The sequence below is a fragment of the Melanerpes formicivorus genome, unplaced genomic scaffold (genome assembly GCF_026170545.1).
Source record: "Melanerpes formicivorus ecotype bairdi unplaced genomic scaffold, bMelFor1.0.p_v2 SCAF_7, whole genome shotgun sequence".
NCBI lineage: Eukaryota > Metazoa > Chordata > Aves > Piciformes > Picidae > Melanerpes > Melanerpes formicivorus.
Genome location: NW_027142359.1, coordinates 24,139,196 through 24,165,640, shown reverse-complemented (window position 1 = coordinate 24,165,640; position 26,445 = coordinate 24,139,196). Strand labels below are relative to the sequence as shown.

Sequence of the window (26,445 nt, the reverse complement as noted above, 5' to 3'; positions counted from 1 at the left end):
TTAGCCTGGGTTGTCCAGAGAGGTAGTAGATGCCCCATCCCTGGAAACAACCCAGGTCAGGTTGTCTGAGGCTCTGAACAACCTGACCTACTTGCAGATGTCCCTGCTCCCTGCAGAGCGGTTGGGCTCGACGACCTGTGAAGGTTATGGAACGATTCTATCTGGCCTTGGACCCGCGGCCGTCCCGGAATCCTCGGGCTCGGTGCGGGTTTCCCGACGGCGGCTCGGCCGCGCGTACCGAGGCATGCGGGGGACCGGCGCGGCAGGCGGACCTGGGCGGGCGGCGGGGCGCCATGGCGTCGCCCCCGCTGGCGGCGGCAGCGGTGGTGGTGGCAGCGGCCGGGAGCGGCAGTGAAGCGAGCTCGGGATCTGAGGAGACGGCGACGTCGCCGCCGCCGGACCGCGACCTGGTCGCGCTGTTCGAGCAGGCAGCCGAGCGGCTGCCGGCGCTGCTGCCCGCCGCCAGCAAGGAGCAGCTGCTCTATCTGTACGCCCGATACAAGCAGGTGAGGCGGGACGGGGGCGGCCCGGCCCGGGGCCTGCACCGAGGCACCCCGCGGCCAGCGCTTCGCTGCAGGCAGGGTGTGGGACCCGGGTGGAGGAGCGGGGCGGGGGGCGGCCCGGGACCCAAGTGGCCAGGCCTGAGGATCTCCGAGGGCCACCGGCCAAGGGCCTGCGTGGCTGCTGCGCGGAATGGGGCGATGCGATTTTGGAAAAGTTGTGTCAGGAGGTGTGGAGAGGTTTCGGTCGAGCACCAAGTTAGGTGCCGCTGCCTTCCGCTGTGGGGAAAGTAGGCAGTCTGGTAGGATGGAGCCCTGCAAAATTCGTCACCCTGGATGTGGGTCCCCACCTCTCCTCCTTGCTCAGAATGGACACCCCTCATGCTGTGCTGCTCCACTTTGCTGCCCAGACATCGGCGTGGCTCCAGCAGACCATGCAGTGGAGCAAGGTCAGGTGTTGTGTGAAGGTTCTGGCCGTTGTTGTTGGCGGGGATGGGTCGCTGGAGGGTTGGTGACCTGTCCAGATGTCCACTGAGTGTGGAGTAACTTGACTGGTCAGTACAGCTGCCTGTGTGTTCCAGGCATATACTGGGTGATGAGGTAACTGGTGCAGGTTAGAGAAGGTGATTGAATGGTTTAGCTAGAACTAGTGCTCACTCACCCATTTGAGACACCGGGGATCTGCAATAATGGCAATAAAGAGTGAGTCTTTGGCGTTTAATGTGACCACATGAAGGACGTGCCCATGCATGCTAAAGGATGAGAATATGCAATACGACTTTTTGCTGCTTCTGTGAGAGAAGTTATGTAAAACAAACTGAAAAGCACCACTTAAGATACAAAGGTGTGTGATAATCACCTCGTCTGGAGAAACTGAGCACCGAAGCGTAAAAGCACAAGTATAACTCAGAGATGTGTCAAGTGGTGCTGCCTTCACTTGAAAATTGAGTTTCACCTCTTTAGATTAATAGTTGAAGTTGAGTGTGCACATCTTCCCCTTCATTTTCCTCCCACGTGGAAGGCTCTTGTCCTGTTTCTGCCACTTCTAAGTGCTTTCCTTTTTAAGTGCCATATTTAATAGTCCTCGAAGGTGGAGGCTCCTAGGCTGTGTTTTGTGGAACACTGTGTTAAAAGCAGACTGGTCACACGAGGTTTTGTTTCCAGATTTTTCTGGTGCTGACACAGGTATCCAGGTTCCTCTTTCCATTTTTAAGGACAGAGGAGGGCAGGGCTAGAAAAAAAACCCAGGGTAAGTTTTTAAGAATAACAAGACCATGCCTAGGATGAGATGAAAAGAAAAAGGGTGTTTTTTTCTCTTCTGTAATATTTTGTCTATATTCTCAGGAGATCAGTTGCAAATAACCTGTTATTTTGCACTCTGTTGTGAATGCTTTGTAACTGTCCTGGGTGGAAATTGAAAGGCATCACTTGCACATCAGCTGGTGATTATCAACAGACCCCTGAGGGTTTCCTGATGGTGGCTCTGTAGGACAAATAAGGTGTTCAGTGTCAAGGAATCACTTAAACCAGAAGCTATTTGACAACAGTTTTGATACAAGTGAGATTAAGCTGATACTTAATACTGTGTCAGCACAGATTTCCAGTTGCCTTCTGCTGAGCGGAACAGGGCACTTCTGTCCTCTTCTCCTCTGTCCCTTTTGTCCCTAGCCAAGCAGGACGCAACAGCAAGCGCCTTTGTGCTCCACGGTTTCAGGCTGTGCTTGGCACCTTGGGTTTCCTTGCCTTTGGCTGCCCAGTGCTGTCCAGCAAGGTGCTATCATAGTATCATAGTATCATTCAGGGTTGGAAGGGACCACAAGGATCATCTAGTTCCAACCCCCCTGCCATGGGCAGGGACACCCCACACTACATCAGGCTGGCCAGAGCCTCACCCAGCCTGGGCTTAAACACCTCCAGGGACAGGGCCTTGACCACCTCCCTGGACAACCCATTCCAGGGCTTCACCACTCTCATGGTGAAGAACCTCCTTCTCACATCCAGCCTGAATCTCCCCACCTCCAGCTTCATTCCATTCCCCCTAGTCCTGTCACTACCTGAGATCCTGAGAAGTCCTTCCCCAGCCTTCCTGTAGGCCCCCTTCAGATACTGGAAGGCCACAATTAGGTCACCTCGGAGCCTTCTCTTCTGCAGACTGAACAGCCCCAACTCCTTCAGTCTGTCCTCATAGGACATCCCTGTCAACAAGTGAGAAGCTACACTAGCACAGCTACTGCAGGGTTGTGCTCTGCTAACTTTGAGTTCTGCAGCGCTTGGTGCTTTAAATCAAAGCGAGGGCACTTAATGCAAGTTTTCTCTATTTAATTACAGCAGCCCTATCAGTATGCATAATGGGCTGCTAATATATTACTCGGGTGGACAGTACTATTGCTAGCACACAAAAGGTGCTGACTCAGATCTGTCCACTGCCCTTGATTTGGCAGCCTTGTCTTTCCTCAGTTTAGTGTTTTATGCCACTGAAGGCTTTGATTTAAGATACAGCACCGTCATAAAAGAGGTGACAGCAACAGCTGAGCTCTCTGTTGAAATTCTGTGAGTTATTTATTTCAAACTGTTTGGGTATATAGACATTTTCCTGGAATTTTATTACCTTTTATAGGAGGCCATTTCAGGATTTTATTACTTTTCTCTCTGATTTTGTTTATGTGTCAGAGCCTTGAAAATGAGAGAATTGCTTAGTTGTCATCTCCAGTGAGGTTTTTAGAAGATGTTGCTGAGTTTACGGCTCTGCCCCAGAAGAGAAGGTAGAACTAGTTGCTGGGGCCCTGACCTGAGACTGATTTTCTCTTTCTCCCCCTCCTTTCTCTGTGGCTTTGGGCAAACCAGTTGTCTGTGCCTCGAGTCTGTGGTGGTGAGGTGGAGATACTGGTTGCCTGTTGTCTTGAGTGTACAGAAAGCTGAGATTCAGAGTGTAGTAGTGGTCATCGTTCAGAGAGGGGAGAGAATCCAGAACATGGGGGACACACTGTCTCCATTGATTTTAACAACAGCAAGGAGCACCCAGAGCATCAACAAACCAAACCCTCCATTTGCTCTTGGGAGAAAGTCCTGTGCCAAGTTTTTCAGCCCTTCACAGAATCAACAAGGCTGGAAGAGACCTCAAAGATCATCAAGTCCAACCTGTCTCCACAGACCCCATGACTAAACCATTGCACCAAGTGCCACATCCAATCCCCTCTTGAACACCTCCAGGGACGGTGACTCCACCACCTCCCTGGGCAGCACATTCCAATGGCAAACGACTCTCTCAGTGAAGAACTTTCTCCTCACCTCGAGGTGGAGATAGTGGTTGCCTGCTGTGTTGAGTGTACAGAAAGCTGAGATTCAGAGTGTAGTAGTGGGCATCGTTCAGAGAGGGGAGAGAATCCAGAACATGGTGGACACACTCAAACTGAAAAAAAACCAACCCTACTCTAGTGCCTAGTGCCTGAGAAATTGGTGAGAAGTGCAGCCAGGCTGGAAGCTCAGTGCTGCTGGTAGGATAGGGTTTATGCTGTCTCTGAGTGTAGGCTCAAGAATATAATCCCAGTTTTGTATGACATCTTTCAGGTCTTGTTGAACATGATGCCACAGCTCTGCCCTGAACAGAGAAGTGTGTGCCTGCTGCTGCTTGTTGCACAGAGCAGTGTGATGGTACTGGCTTATGTCACCAGTGTCACTCTCTGTCTCTCTGAGATACAGACTCATAGAATCAACAAGGTTGGAAGAGACCTCAAAGATCATCAAGTCCAACCTGTCACCACAGACCTCATGCCTACTAGACCATGGCACCAAGTGCAATGTCCAGTCCCCTCTTGAACCCCTCCAGGGACGGTGACTCCACCACCTCCCTGGGCAGCACATTCCAATGGCTAACAACTCTCTCTGAAAAACTTTCTTCTCACCTCGAGCCTAAACTTCCCCTGGTGCAGCTTGAGACTGCATCTTCTCGTTCTGGTGCTGGTTGCCTGCGAGAAGAGACCAATCCCCTCCTGGCTACAACCTCCCTTCAGGTAGTTGTAGAGAGCAATAAGGTCTCCCCTGATCCTCCAGGCTAAACAATCCCAGCTCCCTCAGCCTCTCCTCATAGGACTTGTGCTCCAAACCCCTCACCAGCTTTGTTGCCCTTCTCTGAACACATTCAAGAGTCTCAATGAATATACATCAGGTCCAGGACCCCCTGCCTTCTGTGGCTGATACTTGTTTGTCTTCCCTGTGCCAAGTTCTCACTCAGTTGCATACAGGGCTTTCCAATGGCTTGGGACAGGTTAATGTGGCAGAGGACTGGGCAGAAACAGGCAGGAATTACTGTCTTACCAAAGAAATTCATCTCACCTGACCTGTGTATGGTTAAAGCTTAGTCCTGCTGTCCATGGAAGTGAGGTTTGTTCTTCTTACTGCTCACAGCAAGGCTGCAAATTTGATTCACCTTAGAAGATTTATTATCAGGTAAGAATGTTTGGCTGGAATTCCCTGCTGTATAAATGTATTAGTTGAAAAACTGGCAAAGAGCTATTTAGCCACCACCCTCAAGGCAGAGGGGCATCAGTTGTGGAGTAATGTGTGAGAAGAACCTCAAGGTTTCTTGAAGTCTGGAGCAGCAGCTCAAGTTGTGTGGGGATGGTGTGCAGTGCTAGCAAGTTTCTGAGATGCTGGATGTTAGTCCATCTGAGCACGCTTCTGGGTGTTTTGACCTTCAGCTTTCAGGGGAAGGCTTCATCCAAGGTTTCTAAATTTCCATTTTGGCCCCTAATGGAGATGTCTGCAGACACTTCCCATTTGGAGCTGCCTGGGACATCTTTATACAATTCATGTGCCTGCAGGCAAGTCTGCATGCAGAAGCAGCGCTGGGGAAGTGTTTAATGCATTCTGGCTGTCTTCTTTTATCCTTTATTTTTTTAATGCTGCTGATGAACTGTAAATGAGGAGAGCAAAGCATCAAGTGACCAGTCAGCCCCCTGGAGACCACCAGTAATTATTTTATGGACACAGAATAAGAAACTCTGACTTGAAATACTAATACAGGATCTTGTCCTTTTTTTTTTGCTGGTTAGGGAGGAAAACAGCTTTTGAGGTCCTCCAGGGAAGCAGCAGGAGGGCAGAATCCTTCACAAAATTCCCCCTACCCTGCCAAGTATTTACCATGAATTTGCACTGGGTAAAAGTCTGCTTCCTCACCTCTGAGGCACAGGTCCCCTCTAATGCTAGAGTCCTGGTAGGTATTTGATGCATTGGTCCCCTCTGAGGCACAGGTCCCCTCTAATGCTAGAGTCCTACTTGGTATCTGATGTGTTGCTCCCCTCTGAGGCACAGATCCCCTCTAATGCTAGAGTCCTGGTTGGTATCTGATGCACTGGTCCCCTCTGAGGCACAGCTCCCCTCTAATGCTAGAGTCCTGGTTGGTATCTGATGCACTGGTCCCCTCTGAGGCACAGGTCCCCTCTAATGCGAGATTCCTGCTTGGTATGTGATGCACTGGTCCCCTCTGAGGTGCAGGTCCCCTCCAGTGCTAGATTCCTGGTAGGTATCTGATGCATTGGTCCCCTCTGAGGCACAGGTCCCCTCTAATGCTAGAGTCCTGGTAGGTATTTGATGCACTGGTCCCCTCTGAGGCACAGCTCCCCTCTAATGCTAGAGTCCTGGTAGGTATTTGATGCACTGGTCCCCTCTGAGGCACAGGTCCCCTCTAATGCTAGAGTCCTGCTTGGTATCTGATGCACTGGTCCCCTCTGAGGCACAGCTCCCCTCTAATGCTAGAGTCCTGCTTGGTATCTGATGCACTGGTCCCCTCTGAGGCACAGCTCCCCTCTAATGCTAGAGTCCTGGTTGGTATCTGATGCACTGGTCCCCTCTGAGGCACAGCTCCCCTCTAATGCTAGAGTCCTGGTAGGTATTTGATGCATTGGTCCCCTCTGAGGCACAGCTCCCCTCTAATGCGAGATTCCTGCTTGGTATCTGATGCACTGGTCCCCTCTGAGGTGCAGGTCCCCTCCAGTGCTAGATTCCTGGTAGGTATCTGATGCATTGGTCCCCTCTGAGGCACAGGTCCCCTCTAATGCTAGAGTCCTGGTTGGTATCTGATGCATTGGTCCCCTCTGAGGCACAGGTCCCCTCTAATGCTAGATTCCTGCTTGGTCTCTGATGCATTGTGGAGTTTTGCAGCAAAAAGAGGGAAGCCAAAACCTTTATTTTCTCATTTCCAATAAACCCACTGCAAGCCTTTTAATATATCCCAAAAGAGCAAACAGGGCACAAGTGCACACACCACCCCCACACACACACACCTTGATGGAAGAAATGTAACTCCTGTTCCTTGATTTGTATTACTATCAGTGTTACTAACAATCTTTTTTCCTATGCTGGAACAGCCTTTGAATGCCAAACCTAAAGACAGGAAGCTGCTGCTGTGTTTTGATGATGGCAGTGGAAAATTAATATTAAAACACTTTAATGCTTCTTTTTATCCAGCTTGGCCAATTTTTGCAGGTTAGATGTTGAACTAATGAATTGCTGAGCAGGCATTTTCCATACAGATGATGAATTTGCATTTTATTTTTTGTGTGTCGATTTTACTTTTTGAAACAAGAGCTCTGAGCACAGGAGAAAACATTTATGTGCCATCAACTGTGGCTGATTTATAGGACTCAACTGTTGCTAGCCCTCTCTCCTGCTTCTCCATGAAGTGCAATATGTTGTTTTAAAGGCCAGATAAAATGTTCTAATTTGAGTGAATTGCTTGCTGGGAGACAGTCAGATGCACAGAAAATTAATTTCAGGTACAAGTACACTTGTATCCTCTAACTCTTTAAATGAAAACATAGTGTAACAAATAAATATCTCTCTGCATGGGCATGTTCTCTTTAGGGCTTGATTAACGATTCCATCCTGAGCATAAAATCCCCACCCTGTTAAGGTGAAGAATTGTTCCTTGATTTAAGCACTTCACCTGCCTGAACACTTGAGCATATTTCATAAAACATTTGATGGAATGCAGTTTAGTTTTGCTTGGCTAACAGAATTACACAGAATGACAGGTTGGAAGGGACCCCAAGGATCCAACCTTTCTGGGTGGTAGTGTGGTTGAAATGAGCTGGCCCAGCACCTTGTCAAGCTGAATCCTCCCCCTACCAATGTAGGGGAATCCACTGCTTCCCTTGGGAGATGATTCCAGTCTCTTAAACTGTTCTCCTGGTGAAACATTTTCTTCTGGAGTGCAATCAGAATCTCCCCAGCAGTAACTTGGACTCTTTGCCCCTTGTCTTTTCTATGGGACTCCATGTAAAAACAAAGTCTCCATCCTCCTGGTAGCCACCCTTTATGTACTGGTCCATGGTAATAAGGTCTCCCCTGAGCCTTCTCAAGGCTGAACAAATTCAGTCCTCTCAGCCTTTCCTCATCTGGCATGTCTGTCAGTCCTCTGATCATTTTTGTGGCCTTGCTCATCCACCATTTGCTCACCTATAGAACATACCTGTGTCCCTTCTCCATCAGGGCCACAATCCATGCTGGGCTTTCTGTGCGCTGGGCTGTGCCCTGTGCTGTGGTAACTGCTTCCCAGGGGCTGTTGCGTTTGGAGCTGTAGTCCTGCCCTGGCTTCTGCAGTCTTTCATCCATCATCTCTGTGAGATCTATAGCACTCTTGTTAAAAAACAAGTAAAAAACCCCAGCTGTGTCTTGTGTAAGTTCATTCCTTATCAAAATGGCATTTTCATTTCAGTTAGATTCATTTTACCAGCGAGACTTGGGTGCAAGGAGCTTTATTTTCTATGAGAAAGTGGTGCTGATAACAACCAGAGCTGTTGGATCTATGGAATGGAATGGAATGGAATGGAATGGAATGGAATGGAATGGAATGGAATGGAATGGAATGGAATGGAATGGAATAGAATAGAATAGAATAGAATAGAATAGAATAGAATAGAATAGAATAGAATAGAATAGAATAGAATTAACCAGGTTGGAAAAGACCTTTGAGGTCATTAAGTCCAACCTATCATCCAACACTATCTGATCAACTAAACCATGGCACCAAGCACCCCATCCAGTCTCTTCCTCTTGACCCATGTTCCCTGGTTCTTCCAGGCAGGACCCAAGGCACATTTGCTCATATGTTCTCCTGAGCTGACTTCAAGAAAATATCTCTGTTAACCAAATCTCAGCCTGCTAGTTGCTTGAGGCAGTTGTCAGCACTGCCTTCATGGCAGGAAGGTGATTGTGCCTTGGAACCTTAGGCAGGGGGAGCCTCTGCCAGTCCTCTGCTATCGCCTTTGTGGATGAGCTTAAAGAAGAGCGATGGCTGCAAGAGTTCCCTGCAGTGAGAGCTAGGGCTTTGGCTTGGTCCCATCAGTACACCACCCTATGGAAAACTGCCCAAATCCCACTGCCATCAAGTCCATTTTCCACTGGCTATAAGATTTTTTACCATATATCTATCTACCACTTCTGGCTCTCTCCCTTGCTTCCTTGAGCTTCTTATTTCTCCCCTCACATTTTAAGTTCTGCCTTGTTTCTGATGGAGCGTGTCCAGAGAAGGGCAACGAAGTTGGTGAGGGGTTTGGAACACAAGCCCTATGAGGAGAGACTGAGGGAGCTGGGGTTGCTTAGCTTGGAGAGGAGGAGACTCAGGGGTGACCTTATTGCTGTCTGCAACTACCTGAAGGGAGGTTGTAGACAGGCAGAGGTTGGTCTCTTCTCCAGGCAGCCAGTACCAGAACAAGAGGACACAGTCTCAGGCTGCACCAGGGGAGGTTTAGGTTGGATATTAGGAAGAAGTTCTATACAGAGAGAGTGATTGCCCATTGGAATGTGCTGCTTGGGGAGGTGGTGGAGTCACCATCATCGGAGGTGTTCAGGAGGAGACTTGCTGGGGTGCTTGGTGCCATGGTTTAGTTGTTTGGGTGGGTTGGATTGGTTGATAGGTTGGACGTGATGATCTTGAAGGTCTCTTCCAACCTGGTTTATTATTATTGTTATTATGTCTGGCACTCAGGCCTTGACTTGTCTCTCACACAGTGCTTCCTATGCAATCAGGTGCCTCAGAGCAAATTCAGAAGCTGGTTGGCATTCCTTTGCTGTGAGTTTGTCTCCTTGCCTTCCAGAGGGCTTTGAAAAACAATTAAGCAGAGTGTGTTTACTTGAGCTTTGTGCGGAAGCAGGTGAATTTCAGCCTTAATGAATAATCCTCTCTGTAGAAACCCTAATCAACAGAATTTTTCTTGATACTAGTGGAGGATGAGGCATTTGGCTGGGTAATAAACATAACATGAAGTGAGAAATCGCTTGCTGGTTTTCCCTGTTGGGTAATGCATGCAAAAGAAATGAGCCGCTTAGCAAAATTGCTTCCTTTGCATCATGCAGAGGAAACACAGGGATGCAAGGGTGTTAAAAAATGCAAGAGAGCTAAAATTAGGGTAAAATGAAGTTGAGTTGTGCCAGTTCTTCCCCTCAAACACCATTCCTCTGGCACAAGAACAAAATGACCCCGAAACCACGAGAGCCCAGTAGTTCCTTATGCAAGTCCTATTGCTTTTGCCTTGTTCTAACAGAAGGACATTTTGGGTTTTGGTTTGTTTCAGGTGAAATTTGGAACCTGCAATACTCCCAAGCCAGGCTTCTTTGATTTTGAGGGAAAGCAGAAATGGTAAGAGGAAATCCTTGTCATGTGCAGAATTTTTGGGCTCTGATTTTTGTTGCATCTTGTCTCATCTGTTGACAGATTATCTACCTAGAGGGCGTCAGCTCTGAGAGTCTGGCACTGAGCCGGCTTTAAAATCCTTTGCTTAATAGGGAAATGTTAGGTGCTTGGCCTGATGCAGGCATGAAGTACCAGACCCCTGCATTTACCTTATTCATCCAGAATTAGTCTGCATACAATGAAATTGTTGTGAAAATAGCTACAGCTTTACAAAGAGCTTTACTTGGTGAACACAAGCTATGTTCCAGCTTGGATCAGGATCCCTTGAAAGATCCTTTTACAGTGGAGTGCTGCACTGGCAGTGGCTATTCATGGCTTCAGAGAAAAGTTGGCCATTTCAAACTGGGTGAAAGGTGGCTTTGAACTCCCTGCAAGTATTTAGATGAATCTGTTTGCTGTGTTCTACAGATGACACTATAAAAACATATTGTGCTGGCTCCGGGTAGCTCGCTGATGCTTTGCCCTCTCTTCTAGGGAAGCTTGGAAAGCCCTGGGAGATACCAGCCCTCATCAGGCTATGCAGGAGTATGTTGCTACAGTGAAAAAACTGGACCCCAGTTGGAATCCACAGGTAGGAAATGGGAAAACATGGTTCAGAAAACAGCCCAGCGTTTGTCTTTGGAAAGCTGGCAGCGGTTCAGCTTCGCTCAGGTTTTAATTGCTGCATGGCAAACTTCATTTTGAGCAGATTAAAGCCTCAATTAATTTATTTTTAAACTCTCCTATTGTTATGCCTGAAACCTGAGGAGCCATCTCCTCCATTCATAATGATCTTTATTCCTGTGAGCACATGCACAGGGTTGGTTTGGCTGTAGTGATCTAATTTATTCTGCTTTACCGGTTCGAGCTGTATTTAGCATGTAAAGATACTTTTTCATCCTTTTCTCATCCTTCTCTTTTCAACCACTATTTAAATATTGATCAATAGAAAGTAATCTCTATGAAAGTGACATGAACTGAATGATCAATTGTAAAAATGTTTCCTTTGTGTTTCGATGCAGGAAATTACCAAATCTGATTATGATGAGGTACTCCAACATAACAAGTGTATTTGTGAGTCCTCTGTGTGTGTGTGTGTGTTAGTTACCAGGAGACTGTACTGTCATCTTAATTAATCTGTCTTTCCTCTACCAGGTTTATTACTTGATTGAATATTTAAGGACCACTCCCTGCTTACAGACTGGGTTTTGTATCACAGTATCACCAAGGTTGGAAGAGACCTCAAAGATCATTGAGTCCAACCTGTCACCACAGACCTCATGACTAGACCATGGCACCAAGTGCCATGTCCAATCCCCTCTTGAACACCTCCAGGGATGGTGGGCAGCACATTCCAATGGCAAATGACTCTCTCAGTGGAGAACTTTCTCCTTACCTTGAGCCTAAACTTCCCCTGGCACAGCTTGAGACTGTGTCCTCTTGTTCTGGTGCTGGTTGCTAAAGAGAAGAGACCAACCCCTTCCTGGCTACAACCACCCTTCAGGTAGTTGTAGAGAGCAATGAGGTCTCCCCTGAGCCTCCTCCTCTCCAGGCTGAACAACCCCAGCTCTCTCAGCCTCTCCTCATAGGGCTTGTGCTCAAGGCCTCTTCCCAGCCTTGTTGCCCTTCTCTGGACACGTTCAAGTGTTTCGATGTCCTTCTTAAACTGAGGGGCCCAGAACTGGACTCAGTACTCAAGGTGTGGCCTAACCAATGCAGAGTACAGGGGCACAATGACTTCCCTGCTCCTGCTGGCCACACTATTCCTAATGCAGGCCAGGATGCCATTGGCCTTCCTGGCCATTTGGGCACACTTCTGGCTTCCTTGTTAGAAAAAGCAGTGCCTTTGCTTGGAGGTAGAGTGGAGGTATTTCAACTAAGAGCAAAATGCTGAAGGCGTAGTAATTTCTTTCCACAGTAGGAAATGGATTCTTCTTTTCGGTCCTGCACTGTGAAAGCAAAACCTCATGTGAGCACAAGCCTATGAATGAAGAATTTGATTCTCACTTGTCTTCTGATGCCGTCCTGGAGACTTAAGAGTGATTGTTCTTTCTTCACGAGTTCATGTTTCATGGTGTCGATCCTGTTTTTGCAGCAAAGAAACGTTGTGATTGAGAGGAAACCCTTTTTAACACCCTTGGGGAAAGTGGTTGTATGTGCTGTGTGGTGCAGTTAGCAATATGCTGTGCAGCATGGCTAGCAAAAGCTGGCTTCATGCTCAGCAAGTTTTTGCCCAATCTAAAATTGTCATCTAGAAATAAAAAGAATCCATGTACGTTCTGGCATGAAGAAAGTGTCTATCAGTGCAAAGTGAAGCACATGGATATTCACTAAACAATGAGAAAAACCCCCCAAAACCCCCAATGTATTCAACACTCCCCTGAATGTTTATGAGCAGAGCTTCTGTTCACAAGAAGACTTGTCATTCGTGGTGACAGGCTTAGCTTTGGGTATTCCCTTCGCTTTTCTTCCTCAGATAAGTCCTTATTGTCATTCTGCCCCTGTATTCAGCACTGGTTAGGCCACACCTTGAGTCCTGTGTCCAGTTCTGGGCCCCTCAGTTTAGGAAAGATGTTGACTTGCTGGAGGGTGTGCAGAGAAGGGGAACAAAGCTGGGGAGGGGTTTGGAGCACAAGCCCTATGGGGAGAAGCTGAGGGAGCTGGGGTTGCTTAGCTTGGAGAAGAGGAGGCTCAGGGAAGACCTTATTGCTGTCTACAACTCCCTGAAGGGAGGTTGTAGCCAGGTGGGGGCTGGTCTCTTCTCCCAGGCAGCCAGCACCAGAACAAGAGGACACAGTCTCAAGCTGTGCCAGGGGAGGTTTAGGCTGGATGTTAGGAAGAAGTTCTTCATAGAAAGAGTGATTGGCCATTGGAATGTGCTGCCCAGGGAGGTGGTGGAGTCACCATCGCTGAAGGTGTTTAGGAAGAGACTGGCTGGGGTGCTTGGTGCCATGGTTTAGTTGATTAGATAGTGTTGGATGATAGGTTGGACTCGATGATCACAAAGGTCTTTTCCAACCTGGTTTATTCTATTCTGTTCTGTTGTCACAGGTGTGACCTTCAGGTTCTAAAGCTGTCAGCTGGGGAAGTGGTACATCTGTTAGTTTTTAAAATTCTCTATTTCAGAGAAGCCATTATAGCAAACAAAGAGTGGTTTGCAGGACTGCTGCCCCCCTCTCCTCCTAAAGTGAGGAATAAATGCATCTGAGAGTATTTCCTCCCATTGTTGACCTTGTGTAAGCCTGTCCCCAGGACTCAGTGGGAACTGCTGAGTGCTGGGTATTGCTGTTGCACCAGTGGGTTTGCTCATGAACATGTTGGTTCCTCCCTTTTTGAATCATAGCATCACAGAATGGTACGGGTTGGAAGGGACCTCCAAAGGTCATCTAGTCCAATCCCCTCTGCAGTCAGCAAGGACATCCTCAGCTAGATCAGGTTGCCTCACCTTGAATATCTCCAGGGATGGGGCCCCAACCACCTCCCTGGGCAACCTGTTCCAGTGTTGCATCACCCTCATGGTAAAGAACTTGTTCCTCACATCCAACCTAAATCTATTTTTCTCTAGTTTGAAACCATGGTCCCTCATCCTATCACTGCAGGCTTTTGTAAACAGTCCCTCTTCAGGTACTGGAAGGTCGCTGTTAAGTCTTCCTGGAGACTTCTCTTCTGCAGGTTGAGCACCCCCCAGCTCTCTCAGCCTGTCTGCCTATGTAGCAGAGGTGCTCCAACCCCCTGATCATTTTTGTGGCCCTCTTCTGGACTTGCTCCATCAGGTCCATGTACTTCCTATGTGAGGGCTCCCGAGCTGGAAACATTACTTCAGGTGAGGAATAGCTGATGGAAACTAACTGTGGGCTTGTAGTAGGAGAGCAGTGCTGGAGCTTGAAGAGAAGTTTCTGTGACAATGGCAGGGCTGAGTTGTCAGTGAGGTTTAAGGAAATTTGATTTTTCTTTCTTCAGATGCTTTTGTTGTAATCTTGCAGCAGCTGTTCTTCTCTCACTCATGTAACCATGCATCTCTTTCTTAGCTTTTTGAAAACAATGTTTTGGGTTTGCTTTTTTTCCCTTCATCTCTGCAGTGAACTATAATGCTGAGGAAAATCCTTAGAGTATTATCTGATTTGCTGTCCCTGAACTGCTGCACAGGTGCCACTTTTCTCATGCCGACTCTTTCTTCCTCCTGTCATTGAGCAGAAACTTGTTAAGAGATGCAAATGCTTTATATTGAAAGATCATTGTGTACATTGAAGTGATAGGACAAGAGAAAATGGCCTCAAGTTGTGCCAGGGGAGGTTTAGGTTTGGCATTAGGAATCATTTCTTCCCCAAAAGTATTGTCAAGCCCTGAAACAGGCTGCCCAGGGCAGTGGTGGAGTGTCCATCCCTGGAAGGATTTAAAAGCAGTGTGGATGTGGTGCTGAAGGACATGGTTTAGTGTTGGACTTAGTAGTGCTGGATTAGTGGTTGCATTTGATGATCTTAAAGGTCTCTTCCAACCAAATGATTCTGTGGAGATGCTCAGGTGCAGAAAAGCCTAGCAGATGAAGTTCAATTAGCAGAGAATGTAAAGTTGAGCATTAAAAGAAGTCACCTGCCCTTTCTACTACATCCTTCTTTTAATTCCACTGTTATGCCATCAGGAGTCCTCTCTGATCTGTCTCATGTTGCTCTGTACTTTTTTCTTCTTTATTTTCCCCTCTACCTAATCCACCTTCTGGAGCCACGAGAGGGAGCTCTGTTCTTTGAAATGGAGATGTGTGTGTCGGGGACAGAGATAAAACAGCCGGTTTAGTCTTCAGATTTCAAATTGGATTTATATAAAAGGTCTGTGGGTACCCTGCGAGGTGCTTCATCACTGTCTCTCTGTCTCCTTTACATGCTCTTCTGCTGGGTTCCTTTGAATTTTTCTGGTGTTCAGTAGATCATGAATGAAGTCCTGCTAGTGCTTGGTTAAAAGCAGTACAAAGTGCTTGGTACACGTTTGAAAAGTTCATCTTTCAGCTCCTCATGAACCACAAGTAGTAATTACAGTACAAGGATGTTGAGTTCCTCGTTTGTGCAGCCTCATGAATTGTGCTTTCTCAATATTTCCTTTCAAGAGTTCACCTCATCCCTTAAAGTTGTTCTTCTGAGTTACCTGAAATCCTCCTGTCTCCTATTTCATGTATTTGCAAAAGGGTTTTAATGTCTTGATCCTTTAGTACTAAATATACAAAATCTTAAACTTAGAAGCACCTCTTTGCCATGGGCTCCTTTTTTCCTGTCAGTATTTTCCTTAATAAATAGAATGGAACTAAATGCAGCATTTCTTATGCAGTCCAAATAGATCCACTTCTTGATTCCTCTTTCCTGGTTCTTCATTGATTCTTTTTTTTTTCATATTGACCTTGCAGTTTCTGTATCAATCCATTTTCAGCATCAGTCTGTAACAGCTATCATTTAGTAATCTTTGCTTGTTTTAGTTGGGGGGGAAACACAACCCAAAGTAAAAGCACTCTGATGCAGTAGAAGCACCCTAAATTTCTATTCAGAAGCAGTAGCAGCCAAAACCTGACCTGCTGCTTCCTAATCCTGTGTGGAGTTTGGAGTACCTACACTATATTAGGAGACAGCTGACCATAGACAGGCTGTCTATGCACAGCTGTTCTCTGCTCTGTGAATCTGCTGTGCCACCTTGGACAGTAGAGACACATCCACTGGCTTATTTCCATGGCTATTTCCAGTATGTTTAGTGTATTCCTTACCCTCACTGCTAGCAGGCTGTCTGGTAGCCATGCCTAATCTTCTTCCTGAGGTTTGCCTAAAAAACCTGGATAGAACTGGTCATACTGCATGGTATAGACGACAGAGATTGGCGTCAATACAGCTGACCAATATGATCGAGTATTGCTCCTTTATTGTTCCAGTATTGCAGGCCTGTGGTGTGAGTATAGCACAGTAAAGTGAAGCATAGAAGAAAAAGGGAAAGGAAAGGCAGAAGTGCGTAGCAAGGGAACTTCTACAACTTATATAAACTCGGAGTGCCTTGTTGGCATAGCTCCATTGGTTCCCTATGTCACTCATAGGGAACCAATCGCACTATTATAGATTATTGGTCCAACTACTAACGACACGTGAGGTTTGTTGATGCAGGTGCATGTCCTGTTGTTCCAAGATAACTTTTTGTGTTTATAGCTACCAGTGCCCTGTTTTAGTTACATGCTGCAGGCACAGCACTGTTTTGCTACACTGCTAGCTGGCTCTGCACTTATGCTGAGCATGGCCTACCACCATGTCAGGCTCTAGGCCTACACTGCCAGATTGCTCACACTGCTCGTTGCTGGCATTGCCACAGCATGCATTTTCATTACCTTTTTTTTTTTGCTAGGAAATCTTTACAACTTAAAGGATACTGAGGTGAGATCCATGGTCTTTACATTCACAAAGCTGCAGGATCTCCTTGCTGTGTTCATCTTGAGTGGAGAAATCTAGAACCAACAATGAAAATTGCTCTTCTGGATGCTGTGCTGTTAGGTCTTCCTATGTTGGCATGCATCTTACTGTGTTTTGTTCCTTTTCCCAAGAACAGCTGTTAGTTGGAGGTCAGGACTATGTTTTCCATGCTTGTCTCCATTCTCTCTTGATGCAGTCTTCCTTCGTCATCTTCTACCTTTTAGGACATCTTTTGTTTCTTGTTCTTTTTCGTGAGTCATTCCTTTCAGTCTGAAGCTCCAGGCAGTGGAAAGGTAATTGCTTGGACCAGCTCAGCTCTATTTGCATATTTCAGAGACATCACCTGTCCTTTGAGTCTATTCACTCTTCCTCCAGAACAGAGAATAATTTATGAAGCAATTCCTTTGCATTCTGTCTTCTCAAACAGAAATGGTTTGTGCCGTCAACACCTCTCACTGCTTTGGTTCCTTTGGAGAGGTCTGTGTGTCCTGGCTGCTTCACTTCTCGTACATTCACCTGTTGGCTTCCTGCTTTACTGGCAGCAAATGACACACAGCTTTCAGTAGCTTTTGCTGGGGCATGTGTGAGGTTGGCAGTGATGTTCACCTTCTCTCCCTGCCAGCCACCTGCAGCTTGTTGCCTGTGTGTGGTCTGACCCCTCTCATGTGGTGGCTCTGCAGTACCCGCTGTCATGGTGCTGTCCTGAGGGTTTGGTGGTATAGGGAGGTTCACCTTCACAGGCTGGAAGGCTTGCATCTTCATGCAATAACTACTTTGTTCTCATGGACATGTTGGGCACTTCTGGGACTTGCAGTTTTTGAGTCAGTGGCTGTATTTCCATTCCCCAACATGTTCTGAAGTTCCAATCTCTATCATGTACTTGACATCCTAAATCATCACTGGCTTTTAAGCATACCGAGTTTTCAAAGCTCAGCTTGGCATGGGAGTTTGTCTGCATGCACTGACTATCTTGAGGCAGGAACAGGACAGCAACTCTTCTGCTCAGCAGCATTGTACTCATCTCTTCAGCTGAGTTCTCTTCAGGGACCTGAGTGGTGGTGTGTACATGACCATGCAGCGAAGCAGTTTGGAGCTGGTATTGATTGTTCCTTCTAACAAGACAGTTATGTGGCACAGCTTAAACAACAAAAATAAATAATTTTTAGAAGCATCCAGATTTGCTCATCAGTTTTAGCCTTCCATTTGCTGATTGCAGTTTTGGCATCTCTTGATTCTCAATATTTCCTTTTCCTATTTCTTACATTGCACGTTTACCAGTTCCAACTTCAACAGCTTGTCAGTGCTCCTAACTTCAGTGGCCTCAAACACTTAGAGACATTCTTTGTATTTGCTTTGACTGCTGAAACTCTCAGGGAGACTTAATGATTTTCTGTTTCCACATTTAAAACAGGTAAGTTGGCATTTAAGATTATTTGTCTTCACTTAGTAAGATTTCTTCTGTGTAATAAGGGAATTTGCATATGAGGTGTCTGAAGAGGAGAGGCATGTCTGTAAGGTGAAGCAGGAAGAGGGCTTGAGTTCAAAGAGAACAGATACTGACCAAACATCTTTTGAAGCTCTTACAGGTTTGAAATTCCAGTGCTGATGTTTACAGCAGAGAAAGCTCCCTGTGTTTTGCTGTGGTTTTGGGGTTGGTTTGTTTGGGGTTTTTTTAATTGTTGTTCTGTAGCTTGTTTGAATAGAGGAGGATTTATTTCTCTGTGCTCTGGACTAAGTAGTCCCTAGGAGTAAAGTACCTCTGTTGCTGTGTTGACGTGGGAGCACCAGCTGGGAGAGAATCCCTGGGGAGTAGACAATCTCATGACAAAGACAACAAACTTTAGAGTGAATAAAATAGCAAATGTACTATTGCTGCAGGATCAGAGCAGTCCAGAAGGCTGGAAAACCTGCAAGACTAAAGTAAATGGATTTGTCCAGTGGCCAGTGGGTGTTTTTGCAGCAGTACTGCAGGGGGCAATATTTGACAAGGTGGGTGCCCAGCTACCCTGTGCTCAAGGCTGGGCTCTATCCTCCCTGCTTACTGTTGAAATAACCTTTATCTCTCACGGTTTAAATGCCACAAGCAAGTTGAAACTAAAATGTGGGAAAGAGAATTTGCAATTTGAGGACAGAGTGAAAGGCAGGAGAAAGAAGTTCCAGCTTTTCAGAGGAGCTGAATGTGTGCCTTTTGTAAAGTAGACCAGGTGAGGCTGAAATATTTTAACCATTGATTTAAATTGATGAGCCTCTTGTATCTAAGTAAGATCTCTAAGGCAGCTTAATTTTCATGGTGACCCATACACAAACTGTCTGTTCAGTGATGTTAACACAGGCATTTGGAAATCCAAACCTGAATTTTCAGTTTGTCTAGCAAATGGATTCATTGCTCAAATCTGGCCTGGTCAGGGCTGGAGCAAAGAGCTTTGCTCTTTTGCTCTTTACAGTCTTTCTGTTTGGTCAGTTTATAAGGAATGCAATAGTGAATGGTAAATCCTACTGTGGTTTCAGGCTGAAATCTGTGGATTTCTTGGTAAGTAGATGGAATTTCTGCAAACAAGGAAATGATCAGAAAAACTGTGGTCTGTAAACAAAATGGTGTTTTCCTGTTTTGTCTGTCAGTCAGACAGATGTCTCCCTTAATAATCTGTCCCAGCAGCCATCATTTGGGTTGGGAGAGAACAGCAGAGTGAGGTGGGCAGGATTACAAGGGGGATGGGAAGAGCAGGAAAGAGGAAGAGCTGTTTGGGTCTCTACCTGTCCCCAGCAGCAGTGTGTTCACAAGCCTGCTGTGCAGTTAGTTTGGGTGAATGTCTCAATTTATGGCTCACTATACTGCAAGGTCAAAAACTTTGAAAATTGTGACTTTATTTCTTTTGTAGTATAAAAGCAATTTAATTGCATCGTGTAAAGTGGGGACTAATCGAATGATGGTTGTGCTCCTTAGAGCTTGCCTTCGTGTGCTGTGCTAATGCAGCACGCCGGGGAGAGGAGCCTCCTGGGTTCCTGTGAGCAAATGCTGCCTGTGTCTTTGCTTCCCACTGCTCCCATTTCTTTCTGGGTTTGTCTAGATCCTTGTGTGTCACTTCACACACTTAATGTATTTCATGTCTTAAAAAAACACTCAGAGCCAAACACAAAAACCCAGTAACAAAAATGCCCCCAAAACCCCAAACAAACCAGCAAGCCTGTATTTAGATTCTATTTATTGTATTTCTCTTTATTATATTATTTATATCCTTAAATAGTCAAATACTAGAAATTTGACTATTTAAGTAGAAAAATGATCCATCCCAGGCTTGTAAGACTGCAATGTTCCCTGGGTTTAGGCAAACTGCAGATTGGGGTTTTTTTGTGAACCACCTCAGAGCATGTAGTAGTTTGGTGGATGTCTTGAGGGGGTCTAGATCTCAACATGCTGAGGGATTCTTCTGCCTTTTGCTAGCTGTGTGAGGGACAGTTTCCAGTATGCAAGTAGACTTAGAGGTAGATGCAGCCTTCCTGTGGGAAGGAATAATCTGTGCAGCTCCCAGTGTCTGTACAGCTTACTCATGCCTGCAAGAGTACAAAGTAACCCACCTTATTTTATCCAAGCTAGGAACATGGCAGTTTCTTATCTGCACAAGTTAGGCCTTGAGTGTTTTGCTTTTGGAACATATCTTCAGAACCAATTTTTCTAACTAGCAAGGGGATGTTTTCACGTTCCTTTTGTGCAAGGCAGTAAAAGGGGTTGTTTTGTTCCTTCTGTTGTGCAAGACAGTAAAATAACACACTACAAAACATGAATTCAACTTCCCAGCTCTTCTGCAGTAAAGGTGGGTAATGCTGCATCCTTTGCTTCACCTCACCTTCTCACAAGGAAAGTGTGCTGATGCTTTAAGTACTTGATATAGGTCCTGCTTGTAAACAAAGCTGTCCATAGGTTATTTGCTACCTTTCTGTCCTTGTCTTTCACATGGAGCTGTTCATCAGTTTTATTCCATGCAAGATAGCTCAACTCTGGCACACCAAGCACGTTGCCGACCTGCTTTGTTGTATGGGCTGTTACGCTCTGAGCAGCAAATCAAATTCGGTTTCCTCTTTCTACTTACTGCTTTTCAAAGCAGCACAGGCTCATGAGCTGCACAAGCCCTCACTCAGTGCTGTGATGATGCTCTGATCCCGTGGCTGTTGTTTCAGGGAAGGAGCAGATTAATAAAAGACCATGTGTAACTCCTGATGGTAACAATGACAGCATAGATGGGAGCTGGCAGTTGCTTGCCATGAACCCGTGCTTTGAGGATGGAGTTGTCAGATGTCCTGAGGATACTTTCTTTGTTCTAGCAAGTAGCTCTAGCAAGCACACTCATTTGGGTGCTGTGCTGATAGGGCTGTCAGCCATGGTGGTGGTCTGACATTTTGCCCCTGGATAATTATAGGGCTTTCTCTCTTTTTCAGCTGCATTTTATTCTAGAGCACAAACCAAAATGCCAGATCCAGGGTGAGGTTTTCAGGCGTTGGGGGGACTGTGGTTCTGGCAAGCTATGCAGAAGTGAAAAAGTTAAAAAGAACCAAGTGCCCCTTAGTAGAAATACAAACAGCTGGAATATGTGTCAGCCTCCCACCCCCTGGGAGCCTGTTGGATTGTTCTCTTTGATTTTACATCTCCGCAGAAATTTATGGGCTCGGCTCCTTTTATTTATGACATCGCAGTCCTCGCTCAGGCGATTGATTGAAAGACATCGGTGCCAAGCTGCAAGCCTCCCTTTTAGAAAGGGTGAAGTTTAGAAAGCAAACCAGCAATGCAAACAGTCCTGCAGGGGAAAGCTGCACTGGAATCCTCTACAGAGGTTGCTTGTGTTTCTACCTTCCTAAGCTTCTTCAGAGTAAAGAATTGTCATGATAAGAATTTGTACCTCTTCTCTCTCCCTCCTTCTAAGCTGTCTGGTCTTGCTGAAAATGCACTGTGTTAAATAAGCACTGTGTGTTAAATAGGCAATCTTACTAGCCCTGCAACGGCTAACTTCTGCTTGTAACCTTGTTAGCCCCTGTTTCTCCAGCACTCCTGATGCACTATGTTGTTAGCATGCTATGGGCACCATAATATATTCCTTTGCAGTGACTTGAATGTAGCAGTAGTTGTTTTCTGGAGTTGCAAGCAAGAAATTGGAGTGCCTCATAGTCTGTTTTTTGCTACCAAAGCAGTGATTTTGCTTGAACAGTTGAGCAAAGACAAGATGGTTTTTCCTTTTGAATATGTTGGTGAATTAACTTTCATCATCTTGCACTAATTCAGAAAAGCATCTTGTTCTGTCTGGAGTGTATTCAGATGAAAGAACAATTCAAGATGTAGCTGTGCCTTGCTGATGCTGAGTGTGCTGCTGCTGCAGCATAACGATGTGTGTGGCATCCCGGCATCATGATTCCTGACTTACTGGTGGATTAAGTACTGTGTGCTAGCCAGATATACCAGAGGCAACTGGGGGAAATAAAAATCAAATAAATTTATGTATATATATCAAACTACTGGCATTCAGTGATTGCAAGATTGCAAGAGTGAGGCAAGGTACTTTCCCTGCTGCAGGGGAAGTTACACAGTCCTTAGTAGTTGCCTTTTTCCTTCCCCCTTAGTAGATGTCCAGAAACAACAGGCTTTGCTGTATATCTCTAGCACATAGGTAGCAATTCCATGGCACCTGGTTATTCTGTGGTCCTGCAGCTCTGGGACTGGAAGCATGGAACATTGCTGAGCTCTGGGATCTGCAAACTTCACTTGAGCAAGCGCTATCCTAGCTGAGAAAGCATCTCTGCATCAGAAGGACCACTAGATCAGGTTTAAATTGCTGCCAGTCCCTCTGCTGAAGGTTGTTGCTGTTGTGGCTGAGTTGACAAAAAATGGATAGGTGCTGGTAGTTCCAGGGAGTCCCAAGATCTTGACCTAAATGGAGAAGGCAAGTCTGAGTTTAAGGTATCAGAGCACAAATTAAAGTGACTGAGATGCAACCAAGTGTTGCCCTCTGCCATTTCTGCCTTGAGGTGGCAGTTTCTGTCAATGCAAGAGAAGGCTTTACATGCCTTGTGCAGTTTTCATCTGTTGCAGATTTTGGCAGCAATGCTGATTTTCCCCACCAACAAAAATGTGGATAACAAAGGTATTGAAAAGCTTGTTATTATGAAGTAGCTGTGTAAAGCTGCAAGTAGGAAAGAGCAGTGTTGTGGTATGAGAAGTGACTCCAGCAGCAATCAGAGTTTACCTATTAGTTTCATTTATGTACTGAAATTCTCTGGCTAAAACAGATTGGGAGATAAAGCTTTTGGTAGCACTGGGCAACACTACAAAATTGGGTTCTGGGGAGGTTGCAGCATCAGCTAATGGGGGAGAAGTGTTGAACTGAGCAGGGTGTTCTCAGGGGCTGTAGAGACAGAGGAGGTAAGTGGGCAGTGAGACACAGATAGGAGCTTGGGGCAGAAAGCAGAGCAGGCTGAAGGTCAGCCTGATGTAGCAGGACATTTAAAAGTAGAGGAAAACCAAACAAGAAGTTGCAAGGGGAGATGGGGAGGACCAGGAAGGTAAGAGGCACTTTCTCTGCTCAGCAGCTTCCTAATGGCCAGTTCACTTTCCAAGTGGTGGGCAGCCTCCTTGACATCTGTAGAACCCAGTATTTCCCTGGGGTGCCCAGAAGCCTAGAATAGCCTGAATGAATGTCACCCTGGAGAGCAAAGTGAAGTGGTAAGTGGGGGTGGGAGGTGCAGGGACAAGTCTTCTCAGCTTGAGGCATGAGGTGGATTTTGAATTGTTTTGCAGCTCATTTGGGAGCTTGTGGTAGCCTCTTATCAAGCGCTTCCTCCTGCTTTGGCCAGCAGCTCACTAGGCTGTGCTAAGCAGCTTGACTGTTTTAAACAGGGAAGGGTGCAACCTCTAATTAATAAAAACCAATCACATTTTTTCAATGTAACTGAAGCTGTTGCAAAACTTTCAACTTGCTGTGCCAGAGGCTGCTAAAACCAATTCAGGAACTTGAGCTGAAATGCTGGGTTTCTTTTGCTGTGGAGTGTGTCATGCCTTGATTTTGAGGTGGGGAGTTGTAGACATTTACTTGATGGTATTCAGACACAGGAAGAGTCAATGTAAGCTGCTGCTTCCCATAGCTATGGAGAGGCTGATTTAAGAGAGAATGTGTTAATTAAAAATAGCAGACACTTTTGGATAGGAGAAAAGAGCTATAATTGGTTTGTGTATAACATAAGCTATGGCATCATTAAGCTGTTTCTTTAGTGAAAATACAGCTTTTCCTCTCAGAAAAAGGTTAAATAGTTCTGTTCAGCTTGCTCTTTGCATCAAGTATCAAGGAGGTATTGAGTGTAATTACTGGAGATTAAAATTTTGTTTGGATGTCAGCTAGCACATTGGTTAATGCCTCCTAAATGCTGTTTGTCTCTTAGAGTGGAAAATGAGTTACCCTTTAAAAGAGCAGTATTGTCTAGTACTGTTGTACCCAATTACTCCTATTGTAAGAAAATAGGGCACTCTTGAAATGTCTCTAGAGCATCCTAGAAGTGTTTTGAGTTGAACTAACCCACAGGCAGGCACGAAAAGGCTCAGGCACAGCATCCGTGCACAGCACTGAAGGCTGTTCAGCAGTCAGCGGACTCCAGATCCTGCTGCGTCCACCCGGCTGAGGGTTACACCACAACTTCAGAAACCTTCTATTCCTGATGGGATACTTCCATTCTTCCCTTGCCTGAGTCTTTGGGGACAGGCACCAGTGAAGATCTCTTAATTTTCTATTTCTCTGTCAGCAGAGGTCACAGAATGCCAGGTTGGAAGGAACCCCAAGGATCATCTGGTCCAACCTTTCTAGGTGGTAGCGTAGTTGAAATGAGCTGGCCCAGCACCCCGTCAAGCTGAGTCTTAAAACTCTCCAATGTAGGGGAATCCACTGCTTCCCTTGGGAGATGATTCCAGTCTCTTGGACTGTTCTCCTGGTGACATATTTTCTTCTGGAGTGCAATCAGAATCTCCCCAGCAGGAACTTGGACTCTTTGCCCCTTGTCTTTTCTATGGGACTCCTTGTAAAAACAAAGTCTCCATTCTCCTGGTAGCCACCCCTTATGTACTGGTCCATGGTAATAAGGTCTCCCCTGAGCCTTCTCAAGGCTGAGCAAATGCAGTTCTCTCAGCCTTTCCTCATCTGGCAGGTTTGCCAGTCCTCTGATCATTTTTGTGGCCCTCCTCTGGATGCCTGCCTTCACAACTCAGATCTGTTGGAGGAAACCAGTTTCATTGGTGCTGGTCAAGCAGCCCTGGAGCTGCTTTCTTTTGGGAATAGGGAGATTAGCATCTGCAGCTGCTGTGATGTGTCTGGCCACTCCAGCAAGTGGAGGATGAATATGTCCACAAGCAGGATAGGGTTGGGGGTGGGAGCTGATAACCTTCCTTTATTTCTCAGAAGTGAGGGTTGCCTTCAGCTTTCCAGCTTCATGTTCTTATCACAAGCTTTCTGTATTTCCCGTATGGCTTGGAATGTATTTCTACAGATGTCTGTGTCAATCTGTCTAAATGAATGTCCTGTTTGAGATTGACGACACCTAGGAACTGCAGCACAGGTTGTGCTTGTATTTATAGCTGGGTCCCCTCTGCCTAGGCATTTGTGGATTTTCATATGGGTGATGTGACAGAAGTGATTGATTGCTTCTAGGACCAACAATGCAGCGCTCAGTGTTCCCCTTGTGAAAGCTCCTGATTTCTGCAAGCTGCCATACGCAGGAAGGGTGCAAACAGGCCGCTGCCTTCGCCCTTTGCTCTGGAGACACTGGTAGTCTGCAAAGCACTACAGTGTCCATGAAAAGGAGCTGTGGGAAGGAGAGTCTATTGTTACTCTTGTGCTTGCCACCTCCATATCTGTGTTTCTATTCAAGAAATAAACAAGTAGAAGCTCCACAAATCAAGAGCTGTTGGAAGACACTGCATTAGGCTTTTGATGAAGGATGTTATTTCATTCCATGCATTTGTTGAACCATACACAGTGAGTCATGAAATCACAGCTACCAGCAAGCATAAAACTAGCTCCAAATTATGTTAAGCATTTTACATTTTATTTCCTTTCCCCTGGCTGTCTTTACTACTAATTTCCAACTATGATTATGGTGCAGCTGTTAATTAACTCGTTGTAGGTTAAATGAGTAATCTGCAAGGCCTTGTTTTAGATCACAGCACTCTTTAACTATGACATTAATTACAGTGTGTTTGTTTGGGTGTTGGTTTTTTTTCAATGTAATCCAGAAAATATTTTCCTTGTCTTAGATTTGCATTTTTTCCAGGGGAAATTCTGCAGTGAGGCTTAAAGGAACCAGAGAGCTACTTTTTAAATGTAGCTATTAATGGCATGTTAACCAAACTGCCCCTGCAATATGTAAACCAAAATGCTAAACCCTCCAGCCCCATGTTATCCTGCAGAGCATAATGCCTTTTTTTTTCCCCCACTTTTTTTTCCAACAGGACAGGTTGCTCACATTGTGCAGATCCTCAGTGGTCTCTTGAAAAGGCTCCAGGTGCTGAGTCATGTGCAGGCTGTGGTTGGGCTGCTGCTGGGAGCCAAGAAGGATTGTTGAGAGAGGAATATTGAAATAGCCTGTTTATGACAGCCATTAATACTGCTGGTGCGGAGGGTAAAGCAGTCTTTCAGGAGAGGTGGCTTTGCAGCAGAGTCTTAGCTGGGAAGCTGCCCTCAGCTGGGCTCTGTTTTTATCCTGTTTGGATGTAACTGGTCCCTCCTGCTCTTTAAAGAGTGGTGAGAAATGCTGAGCTCGTACATTTTAGTGGGGAAGGGAGGATTTAAAATGTTGTTGGAGAAATCATTTTTCCTTT

The 26,445-nt window shown here is 45.9% G+C and overlaps 1 protein-coding gene across 2 annotated transcripts in view; it reads left to right on the top strand.

The window, feature by feature from the left end:
* Positions 1-278: 278 nt before the first annotated feature.
* ACBD6 (acyl-CoA binding domain containing 6) overlaps positions 279-26,445 on the top strand; it is a 108,238-nt gene continuing 82,071 nt past the window's right edge. The window contains exons 1-4 of one of the 2 annotated variants that reach the window (XM_068141450.1): positions 279-506; positions 10,073-10,137; positions 10,666-10,762; positions 11,193-11,219. In XM_068141450.1, the coding sequence (XP_067997551.1) occupies positions 294-506; positions 10,073-10,137; positions 10,666-10,762; positions 11,193-11,219 (402 nt within the window). In that variant the 5' untranslated portion in view covers positions 279-293. The remainder of the gene's footprint in view (positions 507-10,072; positions 10,138-10,665; positions 10,763-11,192; positions 11,220-26,445) is intronic. The other variant, XM_068141451.1, reaches the window with a different exon arrangement.